The sequence below is a fragment of the Cetorhinus maximus genome, chromosome 11 (genome assembly GCF_964194155.1).
Source record: "Cetorhinus maximus chromosome 11, sCetMax3.hap1.1, whole genome shotgun sequence".
Classification (NCBI taxonomy): Eukaryota; Metazoa; Chordata; class Chondrichthyes; order Lamniformes; family Cetorhinidae; genus Cetorhinus; species Cetorhinus maximus.
In genome coordinates, this window is record NC_135889.1 from 90,224,189 (window position 1) to 90,245,959 (window position 21,771).

General features: G+C 42.7%; 1 protein-coding gene across 5 annotated transcripts in view; it reads right to left on the bottom strand.

Annotated features, from left to right (window-relative positions):
* Positions 1-21,771, bottom strand: part of LOC144686773 (nck-associated protein 5-like) — a 673,917-nt gene that overhangs the window by 266,614 nt on the left and 385,532 nt on the right. For all 5 annotated transcript variants that reach the window (XM_078552424.1, XM_078552429.1, XM_078552425.1 and 2 more), the window contains one exon: positions 6,793-6,936. In XM_078552424.1, coding sequence (XP_078408550.1) covers positions 6,793-6,936 — 144 coding nt within the window. The remainder of the gene's footprint in view (positions 1-6,792; positions 6,937-21,771) is intronic.

Here is a 21,771-nt window from a genome sequence, read left to right on the forward strand (position 1 = left end):
CATTCAGTGACTGGAAGGCCTTGCAGTTGATATAGTTAACTGCTTGTTGCCATGGAGATCCAAGCATCATGTGAGTGCAGTCAATGGCACCCTGCACCTGTGGAAAACCAGAGACCTGAGCAAATCCCAGTGCTCTTGCTTCCTGGTTTTCCTGATCCTGGGCAAAAGGCACAAAGTTCTATGCCTTTGTAAAGTTGGCGCCTGTGACCTCCTGGACACACTTGTGGATGGAGGCTTGCAAGATCCCACACAGGTCACCTGTGGAGCCCTGGAAGGAGTCACTGGTGTAAATATTGAGCGCCACAGTCACTTTCATGGTCACTGGCAGTGGATGCCCTCCATGTTCCCGTGGCACCAAATCATGCAGCTGGTGGCATATGTGACCAACCAGTTCCCTAGACATGCATAGTCTTCGGCAACACTGGTTGTCAGTCTTCTGCACGTTTGACAGACACCATCTATAGACCCTGGGTCTAGTGAGGCCCTGCGAGTGATGGCTCTCTGTGGAAATTCAGCTGCGCGTGCAACAAGCCCTGCCGCCCCTTCATCTTGGGGAGGTGCTCCTCCCTTTGCCGGGCCAGGTGCCTCCACCGCACTCTTCCTCTTCCTCTCTGCTCCCTGTAAGTCATGACGCATACCACTAAATCACCAGGCTCCATGATCCTGATGTTCTCCTCCTGCAGGATGAAAGAGGGAGACGCATGGGTTGGCATAGGTCTCCTAAGAACTTCTCTTGGTTAAGTCTGAAGGCCCCTTCACGCATGCAGGGGAGTGTTGGCTACCACTTGGCTCGCCAGCATGTAGTGTGTTTTATGGCTGTCCGAAACCCCACCCACCTCCGCTCCGACTGGCGGCAGCTTTGCCCACTGGACTGCATGCTGTGGTCTCAGCTCAGGCGCAAGCATTCTCCTAACCCACACTGCAAGGCTGCGCTGTTAGCATGAACCATGATGGATACTGGTCCAAATCTTAATAAAGACATTGCAAAGGGGTCTGAGCACCTCCACCAGTTACTGCGCCATAGCCACCTGTCTTAAGGAGATTTTGCAACTTACCCAGTCCACCAATTTTTCTGCTGCCCCCTAAAATGTACATTAGTTTGCAGTCTGCACCTGAGGAGTGAAAGGTTCTGGAGCATTTGGTGGTACAATCATGCTTTTGCTTTGCTTGAATGGGCATAAAAGCTTCACAGGCCCAACTTCAAGCTTGTCAATGGAGCTGCAGCTAAACGGTCTCAGCTGCGGAAGAATGCTCACTTTTGACAAGCTTTCCCAAGTCCATAGCCGCTTTCTTCACAACGGCGTTAAACTGATTTTTGGCCTTCTCGCCATATTGTCTGCTCACGCCTGCCATGACGCCCGCCACCAACGGGACCGGACGATTCTGCCCTTAGTCGGCAACAGATTCAGATAAGGAGTAAGGATATCCTGCTAATTGTGAAAGGCTTAGGTCAAAACTCGCCCATTCTCTCAAGCATAACACATTTATTCTATTTCATATCTCAGATGACTCATATGTGGTAGCTCAAAATATTACTCCCTGGAAGTAATTTAATTTCCATTTGAATGAATCAAATTAGACATGCAGATTAACCAAAAAATTGCATGTTTGCTATGTTGAATGTCAACAAAGGTAAAAGACAGAACTTGCAATTAAATAGTGTCCTTCATGACCTCAGGATATTGCAAGGCACTTAATTGGCTATGAAGTACATTTAACCTATCATCATTGTTGTAATGCAGGGGAATGCAGCAAACCAATTTTTGTTCAAGGCAAGTTCTCACAAACATCAGTGAGACAAATGGTCAAATAATCTGCTTTAGTCATGCAGGTTGAGAAATAATATTAGCTAGGATATTAGGATAACTTCCCTGCTTTTGATTGAATGATGCAGGTAATTTTTACATCTACACAGGAGGTAGCTAAGGCTTCTGTTTACGTCTCATCTGAAAGACAGGACCTCCAAAAGCACAAACTCCCTCAGTACTGCACTGATGCACCAGCCTAGATTGTCTGCTTAAGTCCTTGGAGTGTTTATTGATCCCACAAACCAAGAACTCAGAGCGGAGAGTGCTACCACTCGGTCAAGTTGAAAGCATTTATTTAAAATCAAGGGGAGAATTTTAGGACACAACCATCACTTATCTAGTTTCAACATTCCCATAAAGCTGATAACCAAATATCCCAATGAAGGTAACATGTAGCTAGGTTTCTTTTACATCTCAGTAATTTTAGTAATGCTCAGTAATGAGGAATTTTAATTAAATTATACATTTTATTTCTGTGGGTAATTATTATCTTGTGAAGTATAAGTAGGAGAAATTCAAGACATAAAGCTTACAGCATCTGACCACACCCGACCATACAGTTCATTATCCATTCTTGGCAACATCCAATGATATAATACAAGTGTTAGACACATAAAATGACTGTTCCTTTCCTTACATCTCTGTGAAGAACAGCTTGGGCACTTTTTTTTCCTGTGTTAAGCAGCTATACAAATGAAAAGTTATGTTGTCTGTTGTGTGATATCAGCAAAGCATTCAAGCATTTAAGAAGTTTTTTGTGTGAAACATTGTTTTGAATTGAGGCACATTATGGTTATTTCTCATTATCGTAAAAATATTAAGGATAGAACTAGCATAATGGACAGCATTCCAGCAACAGGAACTGTACCAGAAATAATACAGCTGACACTGACACTAAATCTGAACTAGATATTCCCACCCATGAGGTTCAATTCAGATGTCACAAGTTCACAAAATTTACCATGTCAGTATCAAAACATATGTTACATTCAGCTTTTATGGCAGGATGGCAGGTGTATTGTGTCAGTTGTGTTATACATATTGTCATGAAGATGTGCTTTATGCCAAATAATATTTTTAATCCATCAGCTGGAAATATGAATTGAACTTTTAAAAGCAGACTTTTAAGTGGCTAGAGTGACTTGATCTCACAGCCCAAGATGGCTACCTAATTTGCATTACTGATCTTCATTCCACATTCCAACTCCATTGAGACGGAAACAGCATGTCGACAAAAACCGATCAAAGACAATGGCCTCAGCACAATGTGAATGAACCATATCTCATGTTCCAACACCCAGATACTAAACTAGGTGGAGACAAACTATCAAACCTGATCTTTTGAACAATGGGACCCTAGCTAAGAGGAGGAATTCTCAGACCTGGGATAATCAAGTTACAATTGGAATACACAATCATGCTTGAATTACTGGTCAGTTGGAAAGGGTGGCCACATGACAAACTAAGCCTTTGTATGCTTGAAGCACATGCTTTCTCAGCAGAACTGAGGACAATCAGCTGAGAGAGATCCTTCCTCTCTCGCTCTCTCTCCACCCAACCTGCAGGCTTTTAAGCCCTCTCAGCTATTGTCTAACTTTCTCTCCATGTGCAGCAGACAGCAGTTTTAAAGAAATCACTCAACTCCACAGCTGTGACTCCAGAAGAACGGACAGATCACCCATCTGCAGTTTTAAATCGCCTCAATGCTGAAAGCAGAAGACCACTGAGTGAAAGCAAGGAGACCACCAGATTCCTGAAGCCAGCAAGTCACCAAACTACAGACTGTGAATTCCTTTTAACTTTTATGGACTCTAATTTGAACAACATGTCCTTCCTCATTCTGTAATCTGTATTTGAGTATGCGTGGACTTCGAGTGTGTGTGTGCACGTGTGTGCCACATGTGTGAAAGTCTTTATTAAAAGTATTTTATTATTTCATTTAAACTGATCTAAGTATAATAAAGCTAACCGCTTTCTTTGTTAAACAGAAAACCTGTCCTATTCGTTCTTTAAGATTACTAGGTGTAAACTGTTAAGTACTCATTGGGTTGGCGAGCATATCCTTTTCAAACAAAAACACCTGTTGCAGTCAAACAAGGAAAGGGCAAAGAAGGGAGCCATTTAACCCCACCTTTATATATATATATGTATATATATTTAACAATATAAACAATATATATTTAAGGTAAATCATGCCAAAAAATCTACTTAGACAATCATTTGTGGAAGAGAGCCAAAATATAGCTGTTAAATTCTCATTTTGAAATCATAGCAGATCTACCTTTGTATTGCTCACATACACACTTAAATTTTGGTCCAATCCCAAAACAAAATGTCTACTGTTAGTTGGGATTCCACGATTGGGCAACACATTTATACTCGTGAACTTGTTCTCTACAAACTAAAAGATTATGTTCAAGCCTTGAACCTTTTTTTGAATTACCCAGGAGTTTGGGGAATCTATAGTTCACTGTTGCTTTCTCCATGGCAATACCTCAGCCAGAGTTGACTTGCTAACCAATCAGCACCCTTTTCTTCTGTAGTATCTATTGTTGAGATTGTTTGAAATTTGGCATCCTTGCATTTGCCCTGATGAATGCAAGTTGAAAAGCTGTGGCAACATGTCTCTCTTTTCGGTAATATTCATTTTTATGTATCTATTGCATTACACATTTTATTATTAATCATATATCCTGATCTATTGAGGAAAGAAAATGCTGGCTGAAAGCAGCTTGAATAAACTGATAGATTGATTTGATTGGTTCAGTTAACAGTAATTATTCTTGGAATAGTTGCAGCACAAAAGGAGGCCATTTGTCCCATTGTGTCTGTGCTGGCGTTCTGAAAACAGCAACTTAGTTAGTCATACTCCCTCATCCTTTTCCCATAGCCCTGCAAATTTTCTCTCCTCATGTGCTTATCCAATTTCCTTTTGAATCTGTCTCCACTATATTCTCAACCTGTGCATTTCAGATCCCAAGCACTCACTGCATAAAAAGGGTCTTCCCCACGTTACCGTTGGTTCTTTTACCAATTACTTTAAATCAGCATGCTCTAGTTCTCAACCCTCCGCCACTCGGAATAGCTTCTCTCTATGTATTCTGTCTGGACCCCTCATGATTTCACACGCTTCTGTTAAATCTCCTCTCAACCTTCTTTTCTCTTAAGGTAAACATTAAGGAACCATTCTTGTAAATCTTCTCTACACCCTCTCTAAAGTCTTCACATCCTTTTGAAAATGTAGTGCCCAGAATTGGATAAAATACTCTAGTTGAGGAAAAGCCAGCGTTTTATAAAGGTTCCTCAGAACTTCCTTGCTTTTATTCTCTATGTCTCTATTTATAAAGCCCAAGATCCCATATATCTTTTTCACCCTTTCTCAACCTGCCCTGCCACTTTCAACAATTTGCGCACAAATATTCCCAGGTCATTCTGTTTCTGCATCCCCTTTAGAATTATACCCTTTATTTTATTGCCTCTCCTCATTTTTCCTACCAAAATAAATCAGCATTAAATTTGATCTGCCACGTGTTTACCCATTCCACCAGACTGTCTATGTCATCTTGAAATCTAGTACTAACCTCCTCAACAGGCCACAATATTTCCAAGTTTTGTGTCATCTGTAAATTTTGAAATTAGGCCCTGCAAACCTAATATCAAGAAAAGCTGTGATCCTATACTAACCCGTGGAGAACTTCACTTCTTTCACTTCCTCCAGCCCAAATAACCGTTCACCACTACACTCTGTTTCCTGTCACTCAGCCAACTTCATATCCATGCTCCCACTATCCCTTTCATTCCATGGGATTCAGCTCTGCTCACAAGCTTATCATGTGGCACTTTATGAAATACCTTTTTGAAGTCTATGTACACCACATGAACCACATTACCCTCATCAACTCTTTCTGCTACCTCGTCAAAAAACTCATTCAAATTGGTTAAACACAACTTTCCCTTATCAAATATATGCTGGCTTTCCTTAATCAATCTTTATTTGTCCAAATGAAAGCTAATTTTGTCTTAGATTATTGTTTCTTGCATCATTCCTACCACCAAGGTTAAACTAATTGGCCAGTAGTTGCTGGGTTTTTCCTTACCCACCTCCCTAATGAAGGGTGTAACATTTCTAATTGTGCAGTTCTCTGGCACCACCCCAGTATCTAAGGAGAATTGTAAGACTATGAATAATGACTTCGTAATTTCCCCCCTTACTTCCCTCCGTAAGATCAGATGAATCCCATCTGGCCCTGATGACATAACAACTTTAAGTACTGCCAATCTATCTAATGTCTCCTCTTTATCAATTGTTAGCCCATCCAGTAGCTGAACTACCTTCTCTTGCACTGTAACTTCAGTGGCATCTTCTGCCTTGTTAAAGACAGAGCAATGTATTCATTTAGTACTTCAGCCGAGCCCTCTGGCTCCATGCATAAGTTTCCTTTTTGATCCTTAATTGGCCCCACTCCTCCTCTTACTGCCCTTTTGTCATTTATATACTTGTAGAAGGTTTTTTGGATTCTCTTTTTTGTTAGCTGCCAGTCTCTTCTCATATTCACTCTTTGCATCTCTTATTTCCTTTTCATTTTCCCTCTGAGCTTTTAATGTTCAGCCCAGTTTTCACTTGTATTATCAGCCTGACATCTGTCATAAGCCCCCTTTTTCTACTTCATCTAACTCTCTATTTCATTTGTCATATAGGGAGCTTGATATGTAGCTTTGAAAATTTAGTAACTAGATTGGTTGGTTGGGTTTGTGTGCATTAGCGATAGCTATTGCTGCCCATCTATATTTGAACAAATCTGCCATGGCTAACTTAACAGAAATTCCTTATTTGGGTTCATCAAGTCGTGGTAATAGATACTTTTCATGTGACATTTTGAAATATGAACGACAATTATCTCATTTGCTAAATAGTAACTTGGTGCAAGACTTTCACTTCTATATAGATACAACTTACTGGAGACAAACTTCATTATTTGCTTACCTCTAGTGCTCGTAATCGCTCCAAAAGGTGCAATGTTTTTTCTTGCTCCTCAATGCTGCTTACACTGCTTGAATATTTATCAGTTGTTGCGTTAATATTTGCTGCTGTCTCCTCACAAGTTGCTGCTTCTTCTGACAATTTACCCTGGACATCCAGAATAATAAAAACATTAAAATAAAGTTTCAATATGGAGAACCAAACAATTTAAATATCTATCCCATGGGTTTAATTTAATGCTCACCACATCAACAACATTTGCATTTATGTCATGGAATTCACAGATTCCGCAGATTAATGATCCTCAGAGAAAACATTTCTCCTCATCTCCATCTTAAATGGGAGACCCTTTATTTTTAAACTGTGTCCCTAGTTCCAGTCTCTCCTACAGGGGGAATCATCCTTTCAACATCCACCCTGTCAAGTCCCTTCAGGATCTTTATACGTTTCAATAAGATCACCTCTCATTCTTCTAAACTCTAACGGATACGGGCCCAACCTGTCCAACCTTCCCTCATAAGATAGCCCCTACATCCCAGGAATCAGTTGGATGAACCTCTCTGAACTGCTTTTAATGCAATCATGTCCTTTCTTAAATAAGGAGGCCAAAACTGCACAAAATACTCCAGGTGAGGTCTTCCCAACATCCTATATAACTGTAGGAAATCTTCTCTACTTTCACATTACATTCCCCTTGCAACAAGCAAGAACATTTCATTTTCCTTCCTAACTGCTTGCTGTACCTGCACACTAACTTTTTGTTATTCATGTTCCCCTTTCTCCCTTCCTAACAGCACTGTGGGTGTACCACATGGACTGCAGCAATCAAGTGGCGGCTCACTATCACCTTCTTAAGGGCAATTGTGTATGGGCAATAAATGCTGGCCTAGCCAACGAGATCTGCATCCTGTGAAAGAATTTTAAAAAATGTACCAGGACAACTAGATCCCTCTGTACTGCAGAGTTCTGGAATGTATCAACATTTAAATAATACATTGCTTTTCTACTCTTCATGCCTAAGTGGACAAGTGCATATTATACTCCATCTGCCAAATTCTTGCCACTCACTTAAGCTATCTATATCCCTTTGCAGACTCCTTATGTCCTCTGACATAATTCAACACAATTTCTTTCACCGTGTTAAATTGCAAATTGATATTTATGATGGACCACAAATTACTGAAAAGATAATGGTTTGTGAACAATGCACACTGTTATTGTAAATCAGCCAAAAAAATGGTGGTCGGAAAGAAAAAACCTGTGAAAATGGCATCTGATCCTCCACCTCCTCAGGAGTTTCATGAGATTGCTGTACTGACACATATATTGTCCATTAAACTCGCCACAGTAAGTTAGGACTAGTAATTAAGAGCGCAAGTACCCTTTTAAAGACATGGTGGTTGATAAGGAATGTCAATCAACACTTCTGGCCCAGAAAGCAAACAATTAGACTTGTGAAATTGCATTCCTTCAGGTAGTGAATTGTTGGAGATTTTAATAATGCAATTACTTTTAAAAAATGTACTTTCCTCTTGTAGTTTGCTTTCTTTCCCTCTCAGTACTTGATTTAACATTAAATTTACCCATCCTGATTCTCAATCTTCCTCAGTGCTTTCTCTATTTATTTCTTGATCCTTAAATATCATTGGTTAAGGAGATAAACTGTGGGTCTCGTTATTCAACAGCAGCTCAGATGCCCTGCTGCCACTGTTATCGGCTCACACTCCCACCAACATTTTGGGCTGAAGGATCCAGGATAAAGTCTACCTAGATAAAAACAAAAAGCTAAAAGCTACTGCGGATGCCGGAAATCCAAAACAAAAACAGAATTACCTGGAAAAACTCAGCAAGTCTGGCAGCATCAGCGGAGAAGAAATCAGTTAACGTTTCGAGCCTTCATGGCCCTTCGGCAGAACTGGAGCATAGTTAGAAGGGAGAAATATAAATATAAACCAATTTATATTTCTCCCTTCTAACTATGCTCCAGTTCTGCCGAAGGGCCATGAAGGCTCGAAACGTTAACTGATTTCTTCTCCGCCGATGCTGCCAGACTTGCTGAGTTTTTCCAGGTAATTCTGTTTTTGTTTTAAAGTCTACCTAACTGGGCACACTACAAGGTGCCCTGTGTCAGCTAATGCTAGACATAAAGGTGGAAGATACTTGGAAATATAAAGTCTTGCCCTCTATGTACTAATATTTAACAGACAAAAGTATGAACTGCAGTTATTGGGTGCAGGAAAACTCACAACAAAAAAGTACCAGTGAGACCATAATCAGTTAGTTCATCACTATGCATTATTAGTATTACACTTATGCCTTATATCTTTATGCTAACATGTTAATCATGTTCCAATTGACCATGGACCGCTGCTTAAAAATAACTTTAATTTGGCAATCTCATTCAAAGGCACCACAGAATAACCAGGCTGGGAAATGGAAAAAATGCCACATTGCTGCAGGCAGTGAGACACTGTGTTTGTGGCTGAGGTACCTTGCTAGGGCAGAGTAAAGGGAGCTATAGCCAGGACTTCTGAAATTAAATAGCACCTGAAGGCTAATATGTGTAGCGGGTCCAACCGAAGTCAGTTTCATAACAATATAGATTCCTTAACATTCTAGTCCACAGTTTGAAGAATCTCTCAGTATAACATGTACTTTGAAATATCCACTGAATATCTATAAGATATATATAGGGCAGAATTTTACAACCCCGTAGCGGTGGGGGTTGGGCCAGAAAATGTGGCGAGCCGTTCAAACGTCCACTGACTTTGGCGGGACCGTAAAATCCAGCCGGTGGGAGGGGGCCATAAAATTTGACCGATAGTGTGCATGTCTTATTTGGACATGATCAATGTGACATATGTCAGGCCTGCAGTTACACACTTCTACAATGAGATGGAGCTCCAGAAACAGCATATTCAGATAACCCATAACTAAAACAGCAAAATTCATTCAATCTTACAGCTCCAGGAGTCTGGAAACATTTCCAACTTTCATCCTGAATAATAGTGCATCAGGGACAACTACTTGCTACTTTCCTTTTCCGTTGCTCCAATTTTCCTTCTATGTTAATAATTCATGTAACTTTTCTGTGCACTTTCCTCTCAGAGGTCAATTCTATAGACAATCTCCACCACCTTCCCCACTTCATAGAATCTGCTTTCAATTTCCAAGCGCTGAACTTTACATCCCATGGGCGGGCGCGCACCCAGCCCGATCGGGCATAAAATCACGCGAGAAGATGTCAGGCGAGTGTCCCGACATCATCGTGCACTCACGCAATATTTCGATCAGCGGGCGTGCGCAAAAGCCGAAAGCGCGCCTGCCGACAATTAAGAGGGCAATTAAGCCCATTAACGGCACAATTGTCTCCAACTTTTCGTGGCCCATCCAACCTTACGGTTGGCGGACGGGCAAATCAGCCAGGTGGCCTTTGCATTTTTCATCAAACCTCATCCAAGAGTGGGATGAAATTTCCATTATGAAATGAAATAGAAATAAATATCTGTGGACAGCACTTCTATCAGCTTCATTTTCAGGTGATTGACTGTGATGCATAGACATTTTTTTCCAACTTGTTAAACCTTTATTTTCGCCTTTTCAGGTCTGCAGTCCCTGAGGCAGTTCTCTTTCTCGCAGCGCTCACCCGTGCCCGTGGGAAAAGTCATCACCCGCCCTCTTAATGCCACACCCCGGCAGCGCTGAGCTTTTCAGCACGCGTGTCACACTGGCTGGCCGTTAATTCTCCCAGGCCTGCCGATCACGCACACCCGGCAAAGGTAAAGTTCAGGCCCAAGGGTTTATTCTCTCTCTGGTTGTCATTCAAAACGCTTTTGCTGTCAAGTTTAGCTATTTTAAGCTCTTCTGACTTTATTTTGGCAAACTGTCAAGTTTTTATCTCTTTAGAGATCAGTTCCCAGGTGGTTGCCACCACTTCTGCTCACACCTAAGGCGAAATTGTTCCAGATTTATACTAAGTACAATAGCGGAGGTGGTGGTTTGGACATTTTACCCGCTGGCCGCAATGGCAGATTTTCACGTCTTATTGATCACGCATTCCCAGGAAACACGTTGTTTCGCTGGTGGGTGGTCTCCGATTCACCCACCATGCTGTCACCTCCCTGCTCCCACACGCCGGGCGCCATATTTAAAGTGCAGTCACATGCACACCTCTCAGTGCTTCCAGCCCGGGAGTGCTGCACAGAAGACATGGTCCTGAAAGGCAAGAAGACTGCAGCCCCCCAATTCAATTACGCTTTCCTGGGACGCCTTCTGGTCACTGTTGGAGCCTGCCGCAATGTCCTCTACCCCTGCTCTGGCCACAGGAGGCCCATCAGTCTCACCACTCCAGCTTGGGAGGTGTTGGGAATGGTGATCAGTGCCAACACTGCATAGGTGAGGTTTGTCATCCAGTGTAGAATAAACGATATCCAGTGAGGATAAATGATCATGCCACCAGGGTAAGGCAACCATCTCATCGCTCTAAACTCACACACTCAAGCCCATCACATATTCACTGGCATCTCACTCACTGCCAGCTCAAAGGGCATCACCGTTCACTCTCACACACACCCTTACATCGCCATCTGGACTCATCTCCGAATAATGCCTCCTCAGCCCTCACCCTCTTGAGACCACTTGTACAGAACAACATGCACACACGCTGGGATAACCCCCCCACCCCTTCCCCAGTAATGCCCTACCCTGCAGCCTCTTCCCTTGCCTAAGGCCACTTGTCCCCTTTCTCCAAGCAAGCCCTAGCCCTGCAGCCACTGAAAAGCCACCCCCACCTTAAGGCTGGTCTCGCCTGTGAGCACCCCCCCTAAAAGTGATGTGGTGCTGCCTGTGAAGCCTGGCGCTCAGGACTGTGAGTACTGCCTGAAGCAAGGTAGGCAAACAAGCCTCAAGGTCCCGAGCAAAGTGCAGTTTGCCAGGTGCACGTCGCTTATGTACGGTTGTGAAACATGCCAATGTGCCCGGATGATCCAGCGTGGGGGGATGATTCCAGCGAGCTGGGCTTATAATGATATGCAGGTGTATTACATTGAAGTTCCCAATGTGTGGCGATGGGAAATGCAGCCCGCCATTGACGAGCGGAAGGGACGATTGCAGACTGGTTTCACAAAGTCCTGAAACCGACTTTTGACCTTCCCGCCATATTGTCCGCTCACGTCCGCCACGATGCCTGACACCAGCGGGCATGGAAAATTCTGCCCCCACAGTTGCACACTACCACCACTTGATGGAGCTTCATGCTCTGTAGATCCCCATACCTGTACTGCCAGTGTCACTAATGCATTATGGGAAAATTATTTTTGCTTGCCATTCTATGGACTATTCCACAAGAGATGTGCTGGTGATTTGTTCTCTTTAAAAAAAAACTCTACAAAACTGTGCTTTTTGTTTCAACAAATGGAGCACTTTAAACTGTTCAACAAAGTTTAATGAGCTCAGCATCTGAATTTCTTACGTATTGCTCAGTTGTGTGCAGCAATAGATGACACTTAATAATTAACTATCTCACCAGATTTGTAGCCCAGCTAGCTAAACTGGAGCTATTTTATTTTTAAAGTAACAGTATTTATAAGATTGCATCTCGTGGTCTGGTAGGCAAAAACCTAAGGTTTATAATACCATTCACATTGCCGTTTTATGTTAATTTATATTTATCTTGTCACTCTTAGTAGTCTGTATTTGCAATAAAGATAACAGTGAAGCTGACAGTGCTCACCATTATTAAGGAGTAGAATGGACAGCAACTTCTGGTGTCTGCACATGCACAGTTAAATGCGGAAATCCAGAAGGTGCTGTCCAATTTGCCCTGCTCTTCCACAAGCTGCATTATACTGGTACCTTGGCAAGAGACTCTGCATTTCAAAACATGCAAAAGCATAAATTTGTAGTATTTACCCACTAGGTACCCACTAGGTATGTCAAAAAAAGTTAGATGCTGTTCATTCAAGTGTGAGTGAATTTTCTTCCTTCAGATTTTAAATTATTGTTGGGTATTTTTAATAAGGGCTTTTTTTCTTTTTCTGTCTGTCATCTCCCTCGATAAATTTTTCTTTCTCTCTCTTTATTTGACATAATTTTACATTGAGTTACATATTCAAGCTTACACTTCCTGTGACCTGCATGTCACAGAAAGAATATTTACAATTAGATTGGTTGGGGAGGCAGGCTGTTGCTTGCGCTATTCACACAGGTTCCAGATCCCCTGTGGAAGGCATCACACTGTTTCAGACATACAATGATGGTAAGTTGCTGCTTAAAAGCCCACAAAACCTGTGGGGCAGCGGTAAGCGGTAAGCGTAATGAATGGCAAGCATTATTTGTTAGCCACTGACCGTAAAATCTAGGCCAATATGCTTAAAGTGCATTGAGCCTATTGTTGTTGACAGATTGAGTTTACTAGCTGGTGTTACATTCAACAATGGCTACTGAGCACAAGAAACAAATGAGCATATGCTTTTCTATAATGTTAATGATGAAAACGCATGCTTTTATAATATTCACCATGTTAACCGATAAAATCTTTAAACACCTGCGCTCTAAATATTTAAAACATAGCGGCTGAGGCTTAAAGATTAGATTCAGACTTCTGCAAAGCCAGTTGATTTAAAAAAACAAGATCAATAGGGCTTAGATAATTGAAAGGCCTGCATGCTGAGTGAAATGCATTAGGTGTGAAATGGTATAAACTGTGAAATGTATGGGAGTTAACAAATCAATGGAGGTTAAAAAAAATTGGTGTCAGGTGACACTATTTGCATTTTCAACATCAATTATTTGTTCCAATATAAATTACAATAAGAATTGTTCAGAGGAAGAATATAAGCAGTAAATATCACTGGAGAGAATTCTAAAGCAAATTACACGTTCTGCAATTGGAAATTCACTGGATACTAAGAACCAAAGCTCTACTTGATCTGTTGATGACTGATGCTGTCATGGGATGTCTAAACTGGAAGCACTCCATTCCCTGGCACTAACATCCCTCGGCTTTACAAGGAGAGAAACGCACATACACCAACCAACAACAGCAACTTATATTGGTGTAGCAAATTTAACATAATAAACGTCCCAAGGCACTTCACAAGAGCATTATAAAACAAAAGTATGACACCGAGTCATGTAAGGAGGCATTAGCTCAGATGAACAAAAGCTGAGTCAAACAGGTAGGTTTTAGGAGTGTCTTAAAGGAGGAAAAGGGAGGTAGAGAGCCAGAGAGCTGTAGGGAGGGTATTCCACAGCTTGGGATCTAAGCAACTGAAGGCACGGCCACAAATGGTGAAGCAATTATCATTGGGGGTGCATAAGAGGCCAGAATTAGAGGAGCACAGATACGAGGGTTTTGGGGCTGGAGGAGGCTACAGGTATAGGGATGGGCGAGGTCACGTAGCTATTCCAAAACAAGGATGAGAATTTTAAAATCAAAACATTGGCCAGAATCTTCGGGTCGGCGTGCGGGGGCAGGCCCCACTCACCAACAAGTAAAATGACCCGCGGTGACATCAGGCGTGCTTCCCGACGTCACCGCGTGTCATTCAGATCTTCGGTTCGGTGGGTGGGCACCGGGGTCAGCTGTGCGCCCGCCGAACTGTCAAAGGCCTATTAAGGCCATTTAAATAGCAATTTAAATAATTAACATAGCTGCCCGTCCAACCTTAAGGCTGGCGGGCAAGCGAAGAGCTCAGGCGGCCTTCGCATTTATCATGGAACCTCATCCACAGGCGGGATGAGGTTTCATGAAGGTTTTAAACTTCAATAAACATTTTTAATAAAATTCATAGACATGTCCTGACTCAGACACTGTCACATGAGGGGACATATCTTAAAAATGTTTTTTTTTCTTTAGTTAAATTTTTAAGAATCAAACTAAGCTCCCTGAGGCAGCTCTGTGCCTCAGGAAGATTTCTGTTCTCTTTGCGCACATGTACGAAAGAGCGCAGGCCCCGACTCAGCCTACTCCCCCCACCCGCACAGGGAGTGCTCAGCGTTTCCAGGTGCACGTCACGCTGGGCGGGCCTTAATTGGCACAGAACCAGCGCGATCGGCTGCACGCCCGCTCCCGCCCAGCACCCCCGACAGGGAGAAAATTCTCCTCATTGGCTCCCAATCGAGCAATGTAGATCAGCAAACACGGGGGTTATAGGCAAATGGGACATTCTGTGAGTTAAGACACAGACAGCAGATGACTTCAAGTTTACATACAACAGAATGAGGGAGACCAGCCAGTGCAAGTCTACAGGTAACAAAGGCACGAATGAGGATTTCAGCAGACAATGAGCTGATACAGGCGCGAAATTGGGCAATGTTACAGAGCTAGAAATAGGCAGTCTTAGTGATGACATGAATATGAGTTTGGAAGTTCACCTCGGGATCACATATAACACCAAGGTTGTGAACGGGACTGGCTTAATCTCAGACTGTTGGCAGGGAAAGGGGTGGAGTCAGTAGCTAGGGAATGGAGCTTGAAGCGAGGACCAAAAATAATGGTTTTAGTCTTCCCAATATTTAACTGGAAGAAACTTTAGCTCATCCAATACTGGATGTTGGATAAGCAGTCTGATAATTTAGCAACAGTAGAGGAGTCGAGCAAGGTGGTAGTGAGGTCGAGCTGGGTGTAATCAGCATACATGTGAAAACTAACACTGTGCCTTTGGTGATGTCACCAAGGGGCAGCATGTAGATGAGAAATAGAAGGGGGCTAAGGATCGATCCTTGGGGGATACCAGAGGTAATGGTGCCGGAGCAGGAAGAGAAGCCATTGCAAATGATATGTTAGTTTGATTAGATAGATAAAAATGGAACCACTTGAGAGCAATCCCACCCAGCTGGACAAGAGTGGAAAGGCATTGGAGGAGGATGGTGTGATTAACCAAATCAAAGGCTGCAAGACAGGTCAAGAAGGACAAGGAGGGTAAGCTTACCTTTGTCACAGGCACATGGGATGTTATTTGTGACTTTGATAAGAGCTGTTTCAATACTGTGGCAGGGACAGAAACCTTGATTGGAGGGATTCAAACACGGACTTCCAGGAAAGGTGGGAATGGATTTCGGAGAAATCAGCACATTCAAGGACATTGGCAAGAAGAGGGAGGTTGAGGATGGGACAGTAATTTACAAGGCCAGTGGGGTCAAGGATTGTTTTTTTGAGGAGGCGGGGTGACGATGACGGATTAAAAGGAAAGAGGGTCAACTAAAAAGAGAACTATTTACAATATCAGTTAACACACAAAGTCATTAAAAATACATATGTATGAATGTTGTTACAAAGAAAGGATAAGTGTAGATAGATTCAATAGTAACAGAAGATAACAATTTTAAATTGCATGTTTAGAATAAGGGTTTCCTTGTGTAGTTTCAAACTGTCGTGGCAGCTGTGAAAATATTACTGCTACAGTTCAGTGAATCTGAATAATGTGAACTGATTTGACAATGGATAATCCAGAAAATAACAACTGTTTGTTATTGCAAACTCCTAGAAACCAGCCATTTGTATTTTCTTGTCAAAGATTCTTCTCAATGAGCACCAAGCTCTCAAGCTGATATCATTGAGCTTTGGCTTGAACCAGGGAATAGAGAGATTTGTAACAGCAACATTTAACAAGTGTATTCAGGCATTGCACCTTGATAAGACACCTATAAACACATGGCCAAGCTTGCAAAAATCTCTGAACGCTTATGAGGCATAGTCAGAATTTTCCCACCTGTTGGACATTTTTAGCTTAATCTCTGATGCACATTGATGGTTACATAACTGTATCAACATGCTGACATTAATTAATTACAACAGCATATCAATTCTGATGCTGACCAACTTTATTTTAACTGTAACAGGTCAACAAGTTTGGATCTGCTTACCAATTGCTCAATTCAAAGTTATGTACACTGATGAGCAATAGGTTCTGTTTAAACAGTTATCCATGCGGTTCATACTTAGTAACAACCAGTTCCTGTGTAGAATTTTAAATAATATTCTGTTCAGATGTAAGTTAACTGTTTTCCCAGGCCATTCCAAAAGTGAATATTTCTAGAATCATTACCAAGCGAAAAGGAAGCCCTGCCAAGATTGTAAATACATTTTAATGCTAACAATATCCTGAGGGCTCCATTGACCAGAAACTGAAGTGGACTAGCCATATAAATGCTATGGCTACAAAAGTAGGTCAGAGGCTAAGAATCTTGTGGTAAGTAACTCACCTCCTGACTCCCCAAAGCCTGTCCACCATCTACAAAGTACAAGTCAGGAGTGTAATGGAGTACCCTCCACTTGCCTGGATGAGTGCAGCTCGAACAACATTCAGAAAGCTTGACACCATCCAGGACAAAGCAGCCACTTGATTGGCACCACATCCACAAACATTCACTCCCTCCACCACTGACCTACAGTGGCAGCAGTGTGTACCATCTACAAGATACACTGCAAAAGCTCACCAAGCCCCTTAGACAGCGCCTTGCAAACCCACAACCGCTACCATCTAGATGGACAAGGGCAGCAGAGGCATGGGAACACCACCACCTGGAAGTTCCCCTCCAAGCCATTCACCATCCTGACTTGGAAATATATCGCTGTTCCTTCACTGTTGCTCAGTCAAAATCCTGGAACTCCCTCCCTAACCGCACTGTGGGTGTACCTACACCACATGGGCTGCAGTGGTTCAAGAAGGCAGCTCACCACCACCTTCTCAGGGGCAAATAGGGATGGGCAATAAATGCTGACCTAGCACATGTGATCTCCCTGAACTATGTGTCCCTGTAGAGACCAGGGCCCAGGAGAAGGGGGCACAGACAGTGCGAAACACTGGGGCCCTGGGTTTTGGTGGGGGTGGGAGTGGGGGGGGGGGGAGGGGGTCACCTCCTTGCTCTAAAGTGAAAAACCAACTTTAAAAAAATTGAAACCTTCAGGTTGAGAGTTCTGATTTTTTATAAAGCTAATCTGTCAGTGTCAGGTCAATTCCACTGACCTGTTGCTGCTTCCGATCTTTGGGCAGATTTGTGGTTCCGATTTTCTTTTTAAAAGTCCTCCAAAACAACCACAAAGCTGGCTGGAGGTCAACAGTAGCAGCAGGACACTTGAGTGCTGTTGCTTGAAACATGGTAAGTCAAATCTCTGTTTTAGAGCCAGTTGGATGGAGGAGATGGTCAGGCTAGGATGGGGTGGGGTAGGTTGGAGGAGTGGCAGGAGGTTGGAGGCTGTTAGAAGGGTGGGGGGAGATTGGGGGGAATCGGGGGGCGGTTGGAGGGGTAGGGAGTAGGTTGCAGGTTCTTGGTTCTTGGAGTGGTGGGGTTAGTTTAGGGGCTTTTGGAGAGGTGGGGAGTACGTTGGGGGTTGCTGGAGGGGTGGGGGGTAGGTTGGGCGTGTTGGTAGGTCAGGGGGTAAATTGGGGGTGTTGTTAAGTCAGGGGGTAGTTGGAGGGGTGGGGGTAAGTTGAGCAGAGGACGAGGAGCTGTTGGAGGGGTGGGGGTTAGGTTGACTGCCTATTGGAGGGGTTGGGGGGGGTTATGTCAGGAGCTGTTGCAGTGGTGGGGTGAGAGATTGGGGGCTGTTGGAGGGGTGGGTTGCAGGGGTGGGATGGGGATGCGGCGTGAAATGGGGTGTCACCCTTTTTTTGCTGTTGAAGTTTCTTATTAATTACATTTTTCCATTTTAGGCTGTAAATTCATAGTCTACAACACAATTTGTATGACAGATTCTGGGGGAAGGGGATACAATTCAGTTCTTGAGTTAAGGCCATACTGAATATACGTACCCTGTAACATTCTTCTCTGAAAATTCAGATCAGCAATTCAATCTACCGCACATCTTTCCTAAGCTGCTGGTAGATGTCTGATTGGCAAATCCTGGGGATAGCATCATTAGGATAAAAGGAGCAGATGCCATTGATGGTTTATTGTGGGTTGGCACCAGGGAAGTCATAATAATAAGGTTGTATTAGCTATAGAGTTAAATTGTTTTGTAAATGTAGTGATTTCTTTTTAGCCACTTTCCTAACATCAGTTGATTGTTCTGTGATTAATTATCTTTAGAGAATCAGCATTGGGCCTCCAATTTCACCATTGCTATAGTCATTCTGCCTACTGCATGCAGGTGTAATGAAAGAAAGACAAAATCTACATTTGTACAACACCTTTCATGATGTCTCAAATCACTTTACAGCAAATTAAATACTCTTGACTTGTTGTCACTGGTATAATGTAAGCAATGTTATTAAATGGTGAAGCAGGCTCGAGGGGCCGAATGGCTTACTCCTGCTCCTAAAATATTTGTTTGTATGTCATTCTGGATGGGCGAGATAAGCTGGGTTAGATGGCCTTTGTCATCCATAATTATCTTGCTAACAGGGGGTGGAATCAGGGCTGGAGTTCTTTTCATTTAGTTGCTAATGAAAGTTTACTGTGAGCAGACTTTATGGGGTGAAATTCCCAGGACAGGAATGTGTAATTACTTGCCTGTTATCCCACTCTATCTTGGTGCTCTTAAGAGATTTTTGAGGTATTGAAACATTGTGATTAAGTTGTGTTGCGTAGTAGATATTGAAAATATATTGTAATGAGGAGCAGCAGAGTCAGCAGGCTTGCTGATCAAGGAAACACAAATACAATTGTGAACCATTCAGTCTTTGTCTTCTGGCTTCTTAAAAGTTGTGTTGCACAGAGACACCCTAGAACTCCAATGCTTCAGACAGACAGTGAAGACCTATGTTCTTCAATCATTCCACTTTGTTGCTCAGGAGTCACTTCTACCCGTGAAATTACTGATAAAATGAAATCCAATTACACCTTCTATGAAATAATTATATTAAATAATATCATGCACCCACCAGGGGAAAGTCTTCTACTCCTTCTACAGAATGGAAAAGATCTTGTGCAGTTTATTTAGGTTGCAAGTATTGACTCTTTCCCCCAAGAATTTATTGTCACTGTGTTCCTATGGTGCAATGTGCAGAACATGTTAATGAGGGCTGAGGCAACTCACAAAAATCAGTGTTATTGCCTGCACAGTGTTATAAATAACCAATAGGATATTTTTCAGTCAAATTAAGAATTTGCATGATGCTGGTAAAGTAAAATTTGTACCACCTGGTTTGTTTAATAGTTGCGGTGGAATCATTTAAAGAGCACATGCAAACTAATACTGCATTATATCATTGCTGCTCTTAATATTAATGACCCATGCTGCATGTATATTGGATGATGTTTGTACCTAGATGCCAACAATGGGCATTATCATTTTACTAGGACCTGATAGTTTGGTGAATTGATTGGTGAATCTTGAAAGCTGAAAAAATATCATGCATGATTGAGGGGTGGGTTAAGTTGGGGGTTTGGGGAGCGTGAGGAATAAGGGGCCTGGAAAGCGGAGAAGCACCAGGGCCCATGATTTTTCTCCCTGGCCCTGGTTGAGACAATTTAAAGAGAAATTTGAAGACCCCAGCAATTAACTGAAAGAACCACACCACAGGATTTCACTTTTAAACAAAACCAATATTTACTGTGTATGAAACCAAAACAAAAAATATCCAAAACAAGCACTGCTAACTTAACACTATTGTTGGTCAAGACTTAGGTTTTATAAATTCAGTTCCCCTTTTTACTTCCCAATTCCACCCAAGAGTTTAACTATATGTTATGAGATCTTGAGGGTTCATTCACTTTTTACGGAACCAACCCAAAGGTATGTCACAGCCATCAGGTATTCACTTTGGCTTCTCCTCACCTTCCCAATCCAGCACTTCAATTTCCAGAGCTCTTTTTCTCTCAGGCAATTTCACTGCCTTCTTGCCCTGACTTTGGACCGACAGACTGCATTTTCCCAGTCTGTTCATCTAGCTTCTTTATAGCTCTTTCGAAGCTAATTATTCAAGCTGACTGATTATTTGTGTCAGCAAACACGCAGATGGATAAATTGAACTAAAGGAACCTCCCTAACCTCTGTAGCCCTTCTCCACTGCAACATGAAATACTTAGAATGTTCCAAGCAGAAATGTCAATTTATTGTATACCTTCAAAACAACCCCTTTCATTTTGTGACTTATGTGACTAATTTATATCTCTGATGGAGTTTACGATCCTCTTTCCCAGAATTGCTGGTCCCACAAAGAAACTCCCTTGTTTATCAACTGCTTTCAACTGGCAACTACATAAATAATTTAAATCTTTTATTGAGATAAGTGTGGACCTCCTGGCTCTATAATAAACTTAGAGATAGGTCATCATTGTTTAAGTTTCCTCACTACTAACTCTGACCTTGTAAGATAAGCACAGGTACCTTTCAACTGGATTAACCCAGGCAAGGGCTCCATCCCATTCTCTCAGTTCCTTTGCCTCCATCGCATCTGTTCTGATGATGATACCTTCAAAAACAGTTTCTCTGACATGTCCTCCTTCTTCCTTAATTGAGGTTTTCCACCCACGGAGGTTGACAGGGCCCTGAACCGTGTCCGGCCCGTCTCCCGCGTATCCACCCTCACGCCTTCTCCTTCCTCCCAGAATCATAATAGGGTCCCCCTTGTCCTCACTTATCACCCCACCAGCCTCCGCATTCAAAGGATTATCCTCCGCCATTTCCGCCAACTCCAGCATGATGCCACCACCAAACACATCTTCCCTTCACCCCCCCTGGTGGCATTCCGTAGGGATCGTTCTCTCTGTGACACCCTGGTCCACTCCTCCATCACCCCCTACTCCTCAACCCCCGCCTATGGCACCTCCCCATGCCCACGCAATAGATGCAACACCTGCCCCTTCACTTCCTCTCTCCTCACCGTCCAAGGGCCCAAACACTCCTTTCAAGTGAAGCTGCATTTCACTTGCATTTCCCCTAACTTAGTCTTCTGCATTCGTTGCTCCCAATGCGGTCTCCTCTGCATTGGAGAGACCAAATGTAAACTGGGCGACCACTTTGCAGAACACCTGCGGTCTGTCCGCAAGAAAGACCCAAACCTCCCTGTCGCTTGCCATTTTAACACTCTACCC